Source organism: Epargyreus clarus, unplaced genomic scaffold (assembly GCF_041222505.1).
Source record: "Epargyreus clarus isolate Ecla_fem2 unplaced genomic scaffold, WU_Ecla_fem_2.2 ptg000016l, whole genome shotgun sequence".
Lineage (NCBI taxonomy): Eukaryota > Metazoa > Arthropoda > Insecta > Lepidoptera > Hesperiidae > Epargyreus > Epargyreus clarus.
Genome location: NW_027332224.1, coordinates 7445673 through 7464401, shown reverse-complemented (window position 1 = coordinate 7464401; position 18729 = coordinate 7445673). Strand labels below are relative to the sequence as shown.

The following is an 18729-nucleotide window of genomic DNA, read 5'->3' as shown; positions in this document are numbered from 1 at the left end:
TAGATTACAGATGTCCATGGGCGGCAGTAGCCACTTACCATCAGGTGGACTGCATGCTCGTCTGCTACTCCTATATTAAAAAAAAGATATTTCTCCTACCTACCTCCTTAAAAATAAGTTAGCACGCCTTTTAAATCCAACAAAAGTGCATAATACTTTGATGAGGAAGAAATAGGTGTGGCGGTGGTGCCTCTGGAGTAGTACCACAGATGGATTCAACACCGTTGGAAGACAATAAATATTATGTTATATTAATAGCTGACCCGGCAAAAGTTGTGTTGCCATATAAATAAAAAAACGTTAACGGTGAACAACCCATATCACTTAGAAGTATGAAAAATAGTAGCCAATTCTCAGACCTACTGAATATGCATATAAAATTTGAAGAAAATAGGTGAAGCCGTTTCGGAGGAGTACGGTAACTAACATTGTGACACGAGAATTTTATATATAAGATATAATGTATAGTTGGAATTGAAACTTCAAATTAAAAATATAAATGTTATAAGGAAAAGAAAATTTATATCTATTCTTCCCTCTCTTTCCGCCAACATCTCTGTAATAATCTTCATCCACTCCCATACTCACCTTGCTACAAATATATCTTCCATAATTATTTGCTTCAACGTCTTTTATCGTAACTTTTGCATTATCAATAATAACGTTGTCAAAATTATCGTCCTCTTTGTCCAAATTCCATACGTAATGGTCCTCCGCAGCTTCAATTGCTGTACCAAGGGTATTACAATCAAAAGATACGGTGTCTCCAATTAATGCGTGTATTTCGTCCTGTTTTTTAATAAAGAACATGTTTTATTTTCGGAGAAGCAAAAAGTTATTGATCTTTAAAAAACTTATAAGTAGTATTGTCTATAAGTATAAATCTATATTCAAAACTAGGAATCATTAGAAATAAGTGCTTTGGAATAATTCACAAGTCAGTTCATTAACCCATTATTATACCACCTCTTCTCAGAATTAAAAAGTTATAGATCAAAGTTTATCCCATACTGGCCAAATTAATGTATTTTTTAAATAATTATAATTCAAAAAATTATAAACCACGCTAAAATCCTACAAGTAAAATCATGAATACTGACAATCCTGATGAAACAAAATTAGAATTGGACAACATTATTAAAATCATGTATTGTGATCGGTCCTTGATAAGTATTCATAATTTTAAATTAATCAGATCTTTCAAAGTGGGTAAAAATCGAGTTCAAAGATTCCGTAAAATACATACAGGTCAAGCTAATGCGTTGGTAAAAAAAAGAGTGGTAAAAATGAGAGATTAAATCCTCTATTTTTCATTATGAATTACTCAAAATATTTACTGTACTTACCATTCGAGGCTGCAACCTCGGCAAATCTCGTAAACCTCGAATAAGTTCAGAAATATCCGTGGCTCTCTTCGCTCTATATTTACACTCTCTGTAAATACCATCTTCCCCTTTGCATAATTTCTCATAATAATTTATACTGTTTCTTAAGGGACTGATTTTATTTGTTATTCGCTTCGATGCATCCTTAATTTTGAATTCACGTTTCAAATCATAAGTTTTATTGGTATTTTCTTCATCATTACTATAAATTTCATTGACATTATCAATATTATCATCAAGAGGACTGAAGTTATCAATTAAATTTGCTACTCTCTTATGGCGCACCCAATTCCATCTGACAGGTTTTTTGAAATTGTTCAAAAATTTGTGTTCCTTCCTACTTACTCTTTCAATTTCATTCGGGTGTATTACAAGGAAGTTATTTGGGACCTTTTTAAACTTGAAACATTTTATATCTTTTACGTAATTTTCAAAATCGTTTTTAGAGAGTTTTTGTTGCATTATCAAAACGTATTCGAATGTTGCTGGGAGGTCACATATTAAATCGTGGTCTCTTGAAAAAAGGAAGAGTGTTATATAACGTATAAATTAATGTCTTTATTAATTAATAATATTAACATATAACTAATAATATTAACAGTAGTAATAATACCTTTTGCATTCTGCAAACTTTTCTTGTATTTCCGAAGATTATTAATATTTCGTTGATGTTTTTTCGTTCCCGACTTTACTGCGTCAGTTGCTTTCATTACTTTGTTGTGGACTACCTTAAAATAAGTATATTAGTTTATGGTCTTGATTTAAAATATTAAGTAGTCCGCAAATGTCCGCAAAATTACAATTTGTTTAAGAATAAACGTTTTCAAACGATGTACCATATAACAAATGTTTTAATGATCTCAATTTAGATTAAACATACAATTTAGATTAAATATATTTTTCAGACTGTACAAAATAACTAATGTTTTAATAACGTGTTATATGACGTTGGTAAGATAAACGTTAAAATGGGTTTTGGTTATTACAGTTTAATCACTTAGTAATATTCCATTATATTATTTCTAGCTGACCGGGCAAACGTTGTGTTGCCATATAAATAAAAAATGTTAAGCGTGAACAACCCTTATCACTTAGGGATATGAAAAATAGATAGTAGCTGATTCTCAGACCTATTGATACGCATATAAAATTTGGTGAAAATCGGTAAAGCCGTTTCGGAGGAGTATGGTAACTAACATTGTGACACGAGAATTTTATTTATAAGCTAAAATATTCCAGTGAGATGATTGAATTTTAAGTAGAAATCCTTCGTGCTGCACTTTCATGTTTCATGACATATGTATTTGAATAAAACAGAACTTTACATTAACAATATTGTGTTGTAATTGTCTTTATCGTAAGAAGTTATTACCTTCGTTGCTGCCGTTGTAGATTTCTTCATCGATAATTTTATTAACAGTTTGTTAATTAACTTCGGAGACTTTTCAGTTTTCAAACTTAACGTTGTTATAGGAAAGGGTTTATTTATTTCAGACGATGACATATGTGTCTTATCAGAGGTAGGAACCGTGAAATCCGAATCAGTATTTTCATAATAATTATCTGAATAATCGAAAAATTCTTCAGCACGTTTCTTTTTCACATATTTATCCCATTCGTCATTTAGGTGATCAGATTCGAAATTCAAAACAGAAAGTAGAAGATCTTGATTTTCTATTTTATTTTTATTTTTGTAATCATTCCGGTCAATACAATTTCCCTTCGGTTTCGTAGCCTTATTAGAATTAACTATATCATCGATTATAAGTATTGTTGAGAACTCCTTTCCTATTTTATCAGTTGTAATTTCTTTTTTATTTGTTCCTATGTGATTATCAGGCATGTATTCAATTGTATACGTTTCAATTGGGTCTGTGGTAGGATTTCTAATAATACGATTATCTGGCTTTAATGTTATGTCATTGAGTGATATTGTGGTGCTTTCTACATTTGTGCTGGTCCCGCGGAAGTGCCAAGGAATTTTGTTCAAATATTTAGAAGTGATTGATTTTAGGCGATTGAATAGGTTTTTTTCTGTAGTATGGTATAATGGTGTTGTTTCTGTCAGGGTAGTCATTTTAGATGTTTTCATTGCTTCGGTGCTAGGCTTGGAATCGATTACTTTGGAAGATTTAGTCTTCAATTTAGGCATTTCTTTGTTCTTGGCTACCATTTTATCAGGTTTAGTGTCAGACACATTATCTTTAAATTTTGTTAGTGACGGCTTCGTTGATTTATTAAAATTACTAGATTTTGATGCAGATTTTTTATTGGTATTTAATGTTTTTGTAGAAGTCTTAAGTCTATCATTTATTCTACCTTTTTGCGGTAAATTTCTGCTTTTATTTACATTGCCAGGTCTATTATTGATTTTCTTGTTCGGAGTTTTTTCATTTTTATTAATATTTTTGAATGATTTTGGTTTATATTGATTTTTTGCAGCCTTTTTAATAGTCTTAGTCGAGGATGTAGTACTTGCTTCATGTATACTACTTAAACCCAATATGTTAGACAGTTCTTCAATGTCTTTAGTTAAAGAATCAGTTACGAATTCTTTATTTTCAAGAAGGGCGTCATCGTTATGTAGTTTTACTCCTTTCGTGGCATTTTCAGAAATTGATTGATTTAATATACTTGATTTTAGACTTAAAACTGTTGCGTTAGACTTTTCATTACTTATATTGCTTGTATTGGCTGTAGTTCTAGTATTTACTTGGTCTTTTTTCACGTCTGGAGCTTTGTGGGTTTCTCTTTTAATATAATCATTCCAAAAAGAACCCCCACTATCAGCTATCAATGGAGATTCAATCTGATTGCTGCCTATTATTTGTCTTTTCTTTACTGATTTCCTAAATATATTTGGTTTAGTGTTTACTCCATTATCAATGTTATATTCTTTTCTATTCTTATTCTTTTTCCCAAATAAACGTCTTAATCCTTTACGTTTTTTCATACTACGTCTAAGCTCTTCAGGACTGCGAAAAAAGGAAATACTATCGACATCATGTGACATATCTGTCGAAGCATATTTATTTATAACATCTTCTGTGCTAGATTCAGTTTTGCAAATGATATTCACATTTATATTGTCAAGAGAATAGATTTGTTTCACATATTTCCCATTTCTCTGATCATTCGTAGTCGATCGTTTGTTCAACAACTTTATGGGAATACATTTCGTTATTTCATTCAAACATTCTCTGCCTTTGATAAACAGTTTTCCATTACAAGTGTCATAGGTCACAGCTTTCTCTAAATCATTAGCAAGAGTCTCCAGATCGTCTACAAACGAATCACTAACAGTGTTATAACCAATATCACTTGGTTGACTGTCACGTTTGTCCATATATATAAAAGTCTTGCACGCTTGTCCTTGACATTTACCCTTTACACGTTTGTAATAATCATCTAGCGTCTTTTCTATATTATGTACAACATTTTTTAGTTTTCGCCCTCCGCTGGGGTTCATCCAGAAGAACGTTTGTATTTCTGTGCAGTGATCATTCATGTATCGAGCCATGTTCTCGAATTCGAATATAAGTTCTGACATGACAGCGTCGCTGGCAGCACACGCTCTACACATTGTCTTATTCACTTTACAATGACAATCGCACACTTTGTCATGCCCGAAATATTCTTTAACCGCCTCCCAATCAATATGCCTCAATTTAGATTTAGATTTAGATCTCAATTTAGATTGAATATTGCTAATAACGTGCTTGAGTTTACTAGATTTGGGCTTGTTCTCTGTAGCATTCACCTCACGTTTAGTTTTATTATCTTTTATTTTGCTCATATTGTTGTACATTTGCGTTAAAGTTGCGATAACATCTTTATCCATTACAACAGCGTGCGGTGTTGTAAATCTCGGTGTAACGCTGAACTCATTGTGATCCTGAAACGTTACATTCGATAACACATCACTTCTAATCGGTTTTAATAAGTAGTCTCCTTTAGGCATTGTCGTATTTTTACTATCTACCAATAAATATAGACCAGGTGATAATATACTATTAGTTGTGTACGACGGTGTATCTTCGAATGTATGTACTTGGTATTTTATATCAACTGGCGAAGACATTATAGCTGAGAAGACTCGTCTAATCCTTAAAGGGTCTAAAGATCTTTTCATATCGGTAACACTGTACGGAATAGCGATATGTACTTGTATTGCATTTGTGGCTCTGCTTGACTTATGTACTGGCGTGGTTTGTAAATACATATCATATTTGTTATTTACGTTTGGATTTGGTGCGTTCTTCATTAGATCAACGACAACTTCGAGGGCAGCTACGTCTTTCGCTGTATGTATCTCATCTACTGGTACGTCACGTTTTCCGTGCTTTATCCCATCTTCATTGGATAGTGCCTTCCCTTCTATTACGTGTTTACTGGGAGCTACAATCGGTTCGTAATATATCTGTAAAATTATAAAGGGACAATTCAGACGAAATTCATCTTTTCATTATTATTAAATGTTGTATATTACATACTTATTATTACATACTTCAACTTTTTTGGAATCTATATATAAATAAATTGCAATAATTCTACCAACCAATAAATATTAATATTAATATTTACACTATTTCTCATATATTTTCATGTATAGTATGAGCTACATAAAATAATGATATGTATCGTCCACACTACTAGTCCACTCTGAAGTTGTTACGTGCAGGTTTAGTTTGCATATACTCTGTAACGTAAGGGCACACTAACGCAGCTATGTACTCGCAGGCGAGAGCGGACAGCGGACGGGTGCCTGGAGGTTCCCGCGCTGTCATCCCGCTAATATCTGCAATTTGCTATTGCGAGGCGGCTTGTGTCTATATTCGAGCGGACTAGCAGTTTGGCGCGGACTATACCAATAAATTAGCTGTTAGTTGATAACTGGAACCTTTATATGATAATCTTTATACTAAGGGTTGCAGTAACGAAAGAGGTACTTACCTCATCATCATTAGTATATGCTTCGTCAGGAACTTTCTTTTGCATGTCCTCATATTCCATATTGGTTTTGGCTTCCAATATATTTAACGTAGCTATGGTTTTACCCTTCTCTAACTCTTCTAGAATGTTTTCATCACTCGTAACATTCATTGGAGTGACCGCGTTTTCAATTTTAGCTTTATCTTCTATTTCTTTCTTTGATTTTCGTTTTCTCTTGAATTCTATGACTGGTTCGTAGTAAATCTAAAATTTTGAAAAAAATAAGTAAGTATAGAATTTTTTTTTTGTAAAAACTTAAAGCCATTGTCTACTTTTGACATTTGTGGACATAAATGAGAGGAGATTTTATAATATTTTTAAATATTGAACTGAAACGATATAAACTTGATATATTCGATTTTATCAAATTCCAAATCATAAAACAGTCAAACAATCATTACTGACAATACTTACATCATTGTCAACACTTTCGTCTTTTAATGCACTTTCTTCATGTTTTTTCACATTAATTTTAATTTCCTTATTTGAATTTGAATTTACAGACACTTTATCATCCCTTGGAACTAGTTTCAAGCGAACAACCAAACCAGCATCTTTATCTTGAGGTTTTTCAGTATATTTCACATCTTCTGCCATCGATTTAGTGGTTTTCATTATGTTCTTTTTAATTTTTTTATCAGAAGCTCTTAATGGTTTCGTCACTGCTTTTTTAATATTTGGAGATAATTTGGGTTTCAAAAACTCTTCTTTATTACGAACTGTTAATGAAATTGGTTTCAATGTTGATAACATCTTTTTCGATGACAAGACATTTGTATTTTTAATTAGTTGCGATACAGTTGAGCCCTGTATATAGAAACATACATGAGACAAAATTTTTGTGAACACAAATTCATTGTAATAATGAGCCGTTATCAAGACACTGTTAATAAAGACATTATATATTATATTTATACTTATTATAATGTACGTACTGTAACTTCTTCTAGATCATTTCTGTTATAATCATTGTTTTCGTCTTTCTCGGTATTGTCTTTACGATCTTGTTTTTCATTTTCCAATTCTTTAAGTATATTATTAACAGCAGTCATTTCACCTGAAATCAGATGTCAGATTTTGACATGTGAAATTATATCACGAATTAGCGATGTAGAGATATATGTGGTTAAAAGATCCTCAAATTGCACCCACATTCATGGGAAAGAAATATATAAAGTTAATCTTGCGTTGAATCTGACCTGATGCAAAGAGGATAAAATATTAAATGGGCAAAGACTCAACGATTATCATAATACTATACTTACTGTGTTATACTATGTGTACTATACACAGGCAGTAATAGCTTAGTGGTTAAGAAACTCGGCCTCTCGATCGAGGGGTCCGAGGTTCAAATCCCAGGCACGCACTTCTTATTTTTCGAAATTATGTGCGTATTAGAAATTAATTATCACTTGCTAAAATGGTGAAGGAAAACATCGTGAGGAAACCTGCATACCTTAGAGATTTATAAAAAAAAATCTCAAAGGAGTGTGAAGTCTACCAATACGCACTTGTCCAGCGCGGTGGACTATGGCCTAATCCTTCTCATCAGTGAAACAGTAATGGGTTGATGATATACTTACTGTACAATTCTAGTGAACTTGATTTAGTCATTGGAGATGTAGTGTTAATAGCCAGAGTCGTGCTAAAATTCCTCATACGTTTTTTAAGTTCTTGAAGTAAACCTACAACAATAATTGATATATTTTCGAACAAAATCGAGAAGAAGATAACGGTAAATAGAAATTTTCATTCTACTAAAATATGAATAGACTATTGCAGTTCACAGACAAGTACCGAAAAACTAAAATAAAATAAGATTTTTACATAATAAACAGAATGACAGTTGCTACATATTTCATTTAGGTTTCTTCATGTACTCTAGCAAGGCTCTATCCAGAATAATGAAGGTGGTAGAACTCTTTGTGGTTCAACTCCGGCGGCACCACCGCCACACCTATTTCTGTTATATCAGCAGTGTTAGACGCTGCTGTGTTCCGTTTTGAAGGGTGTGGTAAGAGAAACATACTTTTCCGAGGCGTTCCAGCTTAGTCCTCAGGGGTATCGGCGCATCTGTGGCCGACTTCAGGTAGGAATATCTAATGCTATCTGGGGTACAGATGTTCATGGGCGGCAGTAGCCACTTACCATCAGGTGGACTGCATGCTCGTCTGTTACTCCTATATTATTAAAAGAAATACAGTAAACAACATAGAATGTTTTAATGCAGAAAGATATAATAAAGGAACCATCACATTCACATGGTAATTAATAATCTACTATAGCGATGCGCGATTGTTACTAAAAACAATCGAATTATTCGATTGTTATTGTGTTCGATTGTATTCGAATAACTATCGAAATTCTTCGATTGTATTCGAATAACTATCGAACAATCGAAATTGTTCGATTGTTGGTCGATTGTTCGATTGTTCGTCGATTGTTCGATTGTTCGATTGTTCGTCGATTGTTCGATAGTTCGATTGTTCGTCGATTGTTCGATAGTTCGATTGTTGGTCGATTGTTCGATTGTTCCTCGATTGTTCGATTGTTGGTCGATTGTTTAGTACACGCAAAGCTAGTAACAGCGCAGTCAAGCGATACGCGATTGTTACGTAAAAATGGAACTATCGAAGCTATTTGGTTGTTGGTCAACTATTTAGTATACACAAAGCTACTAGCAGCGAGGAGCCCCTAATTTCTGTGTTTAAGAAATCTGAGTCAGTCAGATATTTGGTGGGGGAAGCGCACGTGCGTCGTGCACCCTTCCGCTGCTTCGTTGCATTCCGTTATTTAATGGTGCGTCCACACATTGCTTCTCGCACTGCTCACTGCGCCTCGTGGCCACACACTCTCACACCCTACTCGCGTTGTTAACATTATTTTTCTTCAAATATATAGTATTTCACCGAGTAATTTTAATGTAACTATGAGTACATAATTTTTTGTGATAACTTTTATCTATAATATACGCTAAAAAGACATATTTTATATTTTCTGATAATCTTTTTCTATAATATGCGCCATGGAGACGTATATTATATTTTTCAGATGACCTTTTTGAAAACGTTGTCATGAAACGAACTTAGGGGATGACTACGACATCTGGATTATCGATGATAGTCCATAGTATTTGATACAAAATGATTTATGGTATAATTATTTCTCAACAATATATAATACAATTGACTAAAATGTAATACAATACTTTACATTTTCCAACCAGTGGCAAGTGGCGATAACTTTGCAACACGACGCACCTGCACATTGTCCTGAGCACACGCATGTGGCCGTGCGGTATAATTTGTATTCGGTCGTCGATTGTTATTCCAAGGTCGATTTTTATTCGTACGTCGATTGTTATTTCAAGGTCGATTTTTATTCGAACGTCGATTGTTATTCGTACGTCGATTGTTATTCGTACGTCGATTTTTATTCGAACGTCGATTGTTATTCGTACGTCGATTGTTATTCGTACGTCGATTGTTATTCGAACGTCGATTGTTATTCGAACGTCGATTGTTATTCGAACGTCGATTGTTATTCGATTGTTTTTTTGTTACTACGAATAAATCGACAATCGATTGTTGATTCCGTCGATTGTCGATTTATTCGATTGTTTTTTTTAGAACAATCGCCCATCGCTAAATTCTACTAGTACATTTAACATATAAGTTTTGTTACGTAAAATACCTACCTGATAATGATTTGAACCGCTTTTGAATTTGTTTATTTCTATTTTCTTCGCCTTTTAGATTATAAACAAATTCCCCTTTCCCAACGGGCTGTCTGCTTGGTTGAATGAAGGGCGTGGTAGTAACTGAAATGTAAGATGTACCTAAGTAACATACTCTGAAGGTGGTAGAACCCTCTGTGGTTGGACTCCGGCGGTAGTACCGCCACACCTATTTCTGTTATAACAACAGTGTTAAGCGCTGCTTTGTTCTGGTTTGAAGGGTAAGGGAGACATACTTATCCGTATTCCAGCTTAGTCTTCAGGGATAGGGCGCATTTGTGAGTGACCTCAGGTTGGAATCAAATCTTATCTGGGGTTGATTACGGATGCCCATGGGCATCCGTAATTTATTTCTGTCGATTGTTTCTGATACTTTGAACTTATTCATACCTTTACGTACAATTCGTTGCTTCACCGTATCACCAGCGCGATTCTTAGTCCCTCTACCGAGTTTCGTTTCAGGGGCATCGCTAAAAACTTATTTAGCATTAACACTCTTATCCATGCCATCCGTAAGACTCATATTTAGACCAACAGCATCAATCATTCCAAATTTATTCAACATTTCAAACAGAGCGAGTCCAGAGAGATATTTTAAGATCGTATCACTCCAAAATTGTTTTGGAACTACTTTTTCTGGTACATATTCGATTTTATCAGTATTAGGTTCGTAATAGGTTGGTAAATTAACGTATAACACGACATTAGGACGTGTGGCGTCTTCGATCGCTTCTACAACTTTCACGATATCAACCACTTCCACTATTCTGTTGAAATTTTGTGAAGTTTACGAATTGCATGGACAAAATGTGTTTATACTGAAACTGGAGACAATGGTTGTATCTGTTTAAGTAAGTAGTCTAGTCTTGCAATAATCTGAAATGATATTTACCTATAGAAGGGATTGCAAATAATGTACTTAAGTAGCATGCAAATTTTATTTGCAAAATTTTAAATTGTATTCTATGTAAAGTTTTTGAACTATCTATAAAAGTACAACCTTTATGTGAATGATTTTAATTAAATTCAATTGATAATTTAGTCAGTTTTACATTATAGTAATAGGTAAAGGTAGTATACATATTTTTCTAGTTGTTCAGGTTATCTTTGGCGAATCTTTCACAGAAAAATCAAAAAAGAAAGAAGATTAATTAAGAAGTAATGAAAAAGATAACTTACTCACGGTTAATTTCAGACTCCATGGTTTTGTAATTGAACGCCGACTTAGCAAAGTTTACTGGAGATGACAACGCTGAAAATAATGACAAATTAATTATTATTGTTGTGTTATTATTGGTGTTAATGTGTTGTATTATTGTTGTGTTGCTTTGGTATTTGTGGCGGCATCACATCCATATTTTTTTCCTTATTGCGTTATCTTGCAGTATTTTATTACGCAAAGTTCGGAGTATGTCTTATATATAAAATTCTTGCGTCACAATGTTAGTCACCGTACTCCTCCGAAACGGCTTTACCGATTTTCACCAAATTTTATATGAATATTCAGCAGGTCTGAGAGTCGGCTACTATCTATTTTTCATACCCCTAAGTGATAAAGGTTATTCACCCTTCATATTTTTTTATTTATAAGGCAACACAACGTTTGCCGGGTCAGCTAGGTATTGGATAAATATTATCGGATAATGTAAAATTGTAATTGCCATTTAAAGAATATTTCAGAACTCAGATTTGTGTGAATTAATTCTTTAAGTAATAGTTATCTGACGTAATAGTTGTCTGACTGAAGTAATTTGACGAAACTATTTACCTGTTTGATATTCCTTATTCATTTGATTTATCGGTTCATTAAAAACAATATCATATCTGTAAGTATGACTAGCGATATGCACACTCTTAGGTTCTTTATCAACTGGTAAATTATTGAAAGAGAAACTTGGTTCTATATTATCTTTGGGAGTATATGATATTATTTTAACATCTTTTGCAAGAAGAACATTAGACGGGTTTGTTATTTTCACAGTAGTTTTTTTTGTTGCTTCAGTAGTTGCGTATAAGTCATCTTTGTGTTTATGAAATAAGTTATTTTGAAAGAAATTCTTCCCTGATTCCAACCATTTTTGTTCTGTGTTAGTATTTGCTTCAGTTGTCATCTCATTTATTGAATTAGAAGTAGCTTTCTCATTTTTATTGCTTTTTAGGTTAGCTAAATTACTCTTTGCATTATTAGCCATAGCCTTATCTATATCGTCAAAGTTTATAACTGTTACCTCTACTTCTTTTTTATTAGAAATCTTTTTAGTTACTGCCTTCAAATCTTCTAAAGACAAATCATTGTTCTTAACATTTGTTAACAGTTGTTTGAGTTTATTGTACGAGATTTCATTAAATTTTCGCGATTTCAAATTGTTGTCGTAGTAACTGTTACTTTTTTTAAATCTTCGGTTTCTTACTCTTGGGTACTCCGGCTTAATTTTAGTATACAAAAGGTTTTTATTCATTTCTGTTTGGAAATTATCATTAATTTTTCCTTCTTGTTTATTATGATCATTTAATTTAGCGCTTAATTGTTTAGATTTCTGATTCATAACTAATTTTTGCGCTTTATGTTCGTAATTTGTGTTTTGCTTTAAAACTGAATCACTGCCTCCAAATATCTTAGTTGTTATCTTAGATACAAAGTCATTTCTCTCATCACAAGGTTTGATTTTTGGAAGCTGTGGCATCGGAGCGTTAACTGTGTTAACATCTAGTTGATTTTCTCTAAGAAAATTTTCAAAATCTTTATTACTCATTGGCAATGGAGTGTTGTAGTACTGTTGTGGCGCTGGGTTGATCTTAGTTAGGGTTTTAAACTAAAATTAAGTGAGAAAGAACCTTTAATTTTAATTTAGTATACTATTTTTTAATAAACTTAAAAAAGCATCAAAGATTATAGGTAACAAAAATAATCATTAGTGCATACCTCTGGATCAGGATTGTTGTCGTCTTGAGCTGAATTTTTAGCTGCAAATAAGAAATACATGTTGTTAATAACGTAAGAAAATTAAATCCATTACTATTATTTCATGCCAGAATCATATTATTTTCCGTCTGCCGAGGGCAATGTTCTGTAAGCCTTAAAGCCCAAACAACTTGACGATTTTTCACATATAAACAAGGCGCTGCTGTGTTCCGTTTTGAAGAGTGTGGTCAGGGAGACATACTTTTCCGAGGCGTTCCAGCTTAGTCCTCAGGGGTAGCGGCGCATCTGTGGCCGACCTCAGGTAGGAATATCTAATTCTATCTGGGGTTGATTACAGATGTCCATGGGCGGCAGTAGCCACTTACCAACAGGTGGACTACATGCTCGTCTGTTACTCCTATATTATAAAAAATAATAAGGTACAGCTGGTGGAATCATCTAAATTTTAAGACTTATATAATTATATAAGCCTTTCTATTAATTATTTTAAGCAGTTAACTGCACTTTTTTGTATTTGTTTTGTCAAATCTTACACATTTTCTTCGTCTCCTTGTCTTCTAGAAGCGTGAAACTATCATCATAAGCAAGAATTGTTGTGTCTACGACTAATCCGAAGTTATTTGTTTCGTCAGTATTTTCATTAATCTTTGTTAAGAAATCTGGAAAAAAAAAATTAAGTATGTTAACATTAGTCAAATTTCGAAATATATGTTACGGATTGCTATAACATTCTTAAAGCTAATTTTTTCCTGGTCAGTATGGTGCACCATAGTTCAAGGCATTTTAATTATGAAAGAAACTTGTGGCCATTAGAGTAACAGTGTATGGTTGAAGATGATCATTACTAAATGCATTAAATAAACAAAAATACATACCTATATCCTCAGTGATAGATTTGTCAAAATTTGATTCATCATTTCCAGTGCTTCTTGGTACTTTAAACAATTTGTTATCATCAACTAATTTCAAATGATTTTCAGAGGATTTATAAGACTTTCTATAAAGATCATCCTCCAGATCGACCAGTGTATAAGTTTTTGTTTCTGAATCAACTCTTAAATTATTCACATCATCCTCACTTTCATTGTTATTTGAATCACTATTTTCTGGTTTTAACATGTTATTAAAAATCGGTGACACATTCTCGTTTAGTATATCATTGTGCCAGAGGATAAGATCATTAAAATAATCAGGAAACGCTCTGAATTTAAGACCATCAATTTTTTCATCTACTTTGTCAGTACTCGCAGTTGAAGCAATATTTGCAGATTTATCTGATCTAACAAATTCTTTTTTAGCATCCATCAATGGAGGTTTCATTAATGTTGCCGCTGAATTATGACTTACTGTCAGATAGCCATTGTTATCCACAAACTCATATATTTGTGGAACTTCATTAGATGCTATATTACTTTTTCTTTGAGCTCTCATTGGGTATTTAGCCAATCTTGTTAGTTTAGTTCTCACTGATAACTCTTTAGGTATGTCTTCTTGTTGTTCTTGGTTCTCGTTTAAGTCTGTATACCTGTCAGAGGACGTATTGATTATTGTTGATGAAGTCGATGAAGTTGTTTGTTCTTTAGTCGTTAAAACTATTTGGATTTTGTCTAATTCGTCGTTAATATTCCCAATTTCGGCACGTGTTTTATCAAATTGGAGTAAATTAGTCTTAGTTGCACCTGAGTCAGATTGAATTTTTTGGACATTAACATTGAATATATTATCATTTTTTAAGTGATTTTTGGATTTTTGCGCTTTTCCTTGTGTATTTTGTACGAAACTTGTTTTCAACGGTTGCTTAGTGGTTTTATGATTATCTGTAAGTAAAACGTTTGATGCGCTCATTGTTTTGTGATGGAAAGGTATCATATGGAAGTATCTGTCAAGTTAGTTAACTGCAAGACATCTGTAACAAACCCGAGAATAGATTGAAGTACTACTATAGATGGTCTTGGTCACAAATTCATTTCAATGCTGTTTTGAGAAGCTAAAACCAGTTCTTAATAATTTATAACATATATTATACTTAGTAGCTTTACCATGTAGTATTTTATACCATTGTTTTCTTACCTATTCAGTAGCTTATCTGTTTACACAGATGCGTAAATAATTAACCATTGACAGATTTTTGAATATGTGCCACTCGTAGCTCGCTCAAATAACAAATTGAATGCCAGAGCAACGAGTTAATCGACTGCTTAGTAGTTTAAATGTCAAAATTGCGGTCTTACGCAACTATCCCTTAAGCTATAGTACCCAACGGGTCTTAATATATATGTAAATAGAATTTTTACTCACCGAAAGTGAAGGAGAAATCTTTACCAGCATCAATTTTACTCGTATGAGCGTCACCACCAAGATTATCTTCTTTAATAACATTCTTTATATATTTTTCATCATATTTCGCCAGATTGTAAGATCTATCTTCAGTTATATTAGGTATTTGATGAACCAAATCATTTATCAGCTGATGAGGATTTTTAACCGGCTTAGAACTTTTAGAATATTGCGAATTTACAAACTCGTAATCAACAATCGTTGACGACATGTCGTCGTCTTTAACACTAAAGATCTCTTTTATCTTCTTAACAGGATTGAATCTTACTATCCTCTCTTCACGTTTTTTAACTTTAGGTTTGTTTTTCTTACGCAAATGCAATTTTTCAAGGAAACCCTTAAGTCTGTATTTCTTCTTTTTAGAATCGTGTAGTTTAACTATCGCTGTTGGCTTGTGTACCATGTTAACATCAACATAGCCACACTTTTTGCTAGTAAGCGCGGATTTTGAAAGCATATTTGTATTTGGGAAGGCAGTTTTCGTTTTTTCGATTTTAACCGGATTATTTGTAACCTGTAAATCAAAAAACTTAACGTCATGTCTTGGTGTTCTTTTAAGTCTATTGGTATCTTCTAAAATATCATTATTTCCTTCATAATCTTCATAATCGTAATTAATAAGAGGTGCAGTAGCTTTATTATTTTTCAAATTTTCATTTTGTATATTTTTCATTACTTTCAGAGAGGGAGTTGTTCGAGCTTTTTCATTATCCGGTTTCTTCGCAGTTATAAAGTCAATTGTACTTGTAGTCACAAATGTCTGAGGTTTAAGTGACACAGTTTCAGATGAATGAAACTTCTTCGGCGGTTCCTTATCTATGAACACAAAGAAATGTTTCTTAAACCAAGAATCTTCAGACTTTGTTGATATCTCTTGATCTTCTAGCGTTCCCGAGTCGACAAATCTACGTTTATTTTTTGTGGACTGTACATTAGGGATTTTATTTAGAATATACTTTCCTATATCATCAACCTTGTGGTGTTTGTGTGCTTGGTATCGTACTAAATTAGAATACTTCTCTTCTTCTTGGTCTTTCTTATTTTGGAAATTCAAATAGTACCTATAACCGTTAACATAATCGTTGTAAGATATCTTATTGCTTAGTCCTTCATAGCTTGTGTCGTCTGAGGTGGCCGCAGTGTAGTAATCTTTGGAATCTTTTCCTTCTCTGTTCTTACCAGTGTCAAGGTATTCATCAGGCATTTCTTCTCCATCATTGTAAATATTCTCCACGTTTTCCTTCAAGCTCAAATCTGCAAGCGTTTCAATGTTGCGTTTGGATAGTCTCTCGTTATGGAGATGTCGTTGTGCTGGCATACTTTGTGTTGCCAGCATCTTCCATATGCTATCTCCATTCGATTTAGCCAATAATTGCTCATATAAAGAAAGCATAGCGTAATCATCTCCGACTATCGGTATTGTACGTACTGTAGATGTTTCCTGATTTTGTTGAAGCTTTTTTTTATTTTCAACGGTACTCTGGTGCCTAATTTTCCTAGTTTCAGTAGAGGTCTTCTCGGGGTAGAGGAGAATCTTGTTTGTATTTGTATGCTTGATTGGCATATGCGAGATTGGTTGGCTTGTTGTCAGTTGTGGTAATGTTGTCATAATCGTAGTACTCGGCTTTTTTAACGGTTTCCCGCTTTTCTTTTTAACGTAGTCATTAACACTAGTCTTCGTTTGATTCACTTCTTTACGAAAGTCATGCGATAGTCTGCATTTTACTTTCTTGTATATACTTTTCAATTCGCTTTGAAGTTTGTCTTCAATGCCTTGTGCGATTATCATGGTATCTTCTTTAATAGATTTAGGAGTAACTGTATGAGTGGAATCAGTGGCAAATGTGTAATCATTAACCAAATCAAAATCAAAGTCGGTACTCCGTTTTCTTTTAGAATTGTTGTTGCTAGGATTTAACACTTTCGGACCATAAAGCGTACTTAAATTAAATGTTGCCTCCGTAACAGCATTCGATATAAGATTCGTTATAAATGGGCTTTGCAATGAGATATATTCTTCTTCTTTCTGTTTTATATCACCTAGCAAAGCCTCGATTTGAGCTATTCCAGAGCTCTCGACGTAATCACGGCTAACTGTTGTACGTTTAGGAGTCTTTGTTGATAGTAGCTCTATGTACGTCGTCTTATAGTTATTAGTGTCTTTTGATGGTAGTAACTCCATAAATGAGGTTTTGTGATTGAGTCCATATATTTTTTTTAATTCAGTGACTTTATTAGTGAGTTGCGATAAGGCAGTTGTCAAGTTGTTGTTGCTTCTCAAAGGCGCATAAGTTTTCGTGGAAGGAAAGTTACCTTTCATTCTATTTAGTTGTGTATTTTGTCCTAGTTTTTCAAACTCTGCTTTCTTACCTTTATCTTTAATTTTTTTTTCTGTCGCTTTATTAATACTTGTAGCATATTTTTCTATTTGATTTTCTGCCATTTCCTTTTTTCTTCTCTCTAATTGGGAATATCCTCGACTCATATCCTCTTCTATGTATTGTGGAGTCACTTTTACATTTCTTTCCCCTTCAGTACGAACTGTGGTCATGAGAGTAGTTTTTCTGTGTCCAAATATACTCTTTTTAATGTTTCTTCCGCCTTTAGAACCCACTTTGGAGATCTTCTTGTCTGTGTTTTTCTCATTTTTATTTTTACCATGGAACTTTTTCCAAAACTTACGTGATTTGGGCGTCTTCTTTTCATTTTTTTGACTGTGTGTTACTTTTTCATGTTGCTTGTCTATCTTATATGGGTGTGTTTTTGGCGTCGTGCTGATGAATTCGAGGAACTCTTGTACTTCTTTGAATCCTCTGGTCGCGTCAGATCTGGCAAGATTGAAACCATTTCGTTTATATTTATGATGAAACTTCTCTTGTTTGTTCCTGTATCCTGTTGCATCCTGTATATTATTAGTGTCGATAATATCATCAAATGTGTAGTCGTTTTCGATACTTTTATGTATAGTGTGTCCCTTCACGAGCACCATTAGATAAAATAACCTGTAAATTAAAATTTTCATTAATATTTCTTTCAAAATGTGTTATTACATAAAATTTCTCTATAAACAAAATATTGCGACTTGATCCTTATGTAGCGTCTCTTTATTCAGCATTTAAGGTGCAGTAGCATGTGGCGTTCCAACTTAGTCTTGAGGATTGTCAGGTTATAATTTTAAACTAAGCAGTGATAGATTAATAGTATGGACTAGGCCTTATATTTAAGGTAAATATTATATCTTAAGTGATAGGTTTCGAACCGTTAACAAGCCAAGTTCTTATTCTAGCTATGAAGGATAACATCGTAAGGAAAGCTACATACTCGTACATACTACATACATGATACATACATACATC

The 18729-nt window shown here is 33.3% G+C and overlaps 1 protein-coding gene across 1 annotated transcript in view; it reads right to left on the bottom strand.

Annotated features, from left to right (window-relative positions):
- LOC140748554 (uncharacterized) overlaps positions 1–18729 on the bottom strand; it is a 28896-nt gene that overhangs the window by 9889 nt on the left and 278 nt on the right. The window contains 13 exon segments of the mRNA XM_073081367.1: positions 589–789; positions 1347–1899; positions 2711–5805; positions 6339–6581; positions 6792–7184; positions 10514–10895; positions 10984–10989; positions 11293–11365; positions 11882–12926; positions 13037–13077; positions 13570–13695; positions 13912–14853; positions 15335–18375. Of these exon segments, the coding sequence (XP_072937468.1) occupies positions 589–789; positions 1347–1899; positions 2711–5805; positions 6339–6581; positions 6792–7184; positions 10514–10895; positions 10984–10989; positions 11293–11365; positions 11882–12926; positions 13037–13077; positions 13570–13695; positions 13912–14853; positions 15335–18375 (10141 nt within the window).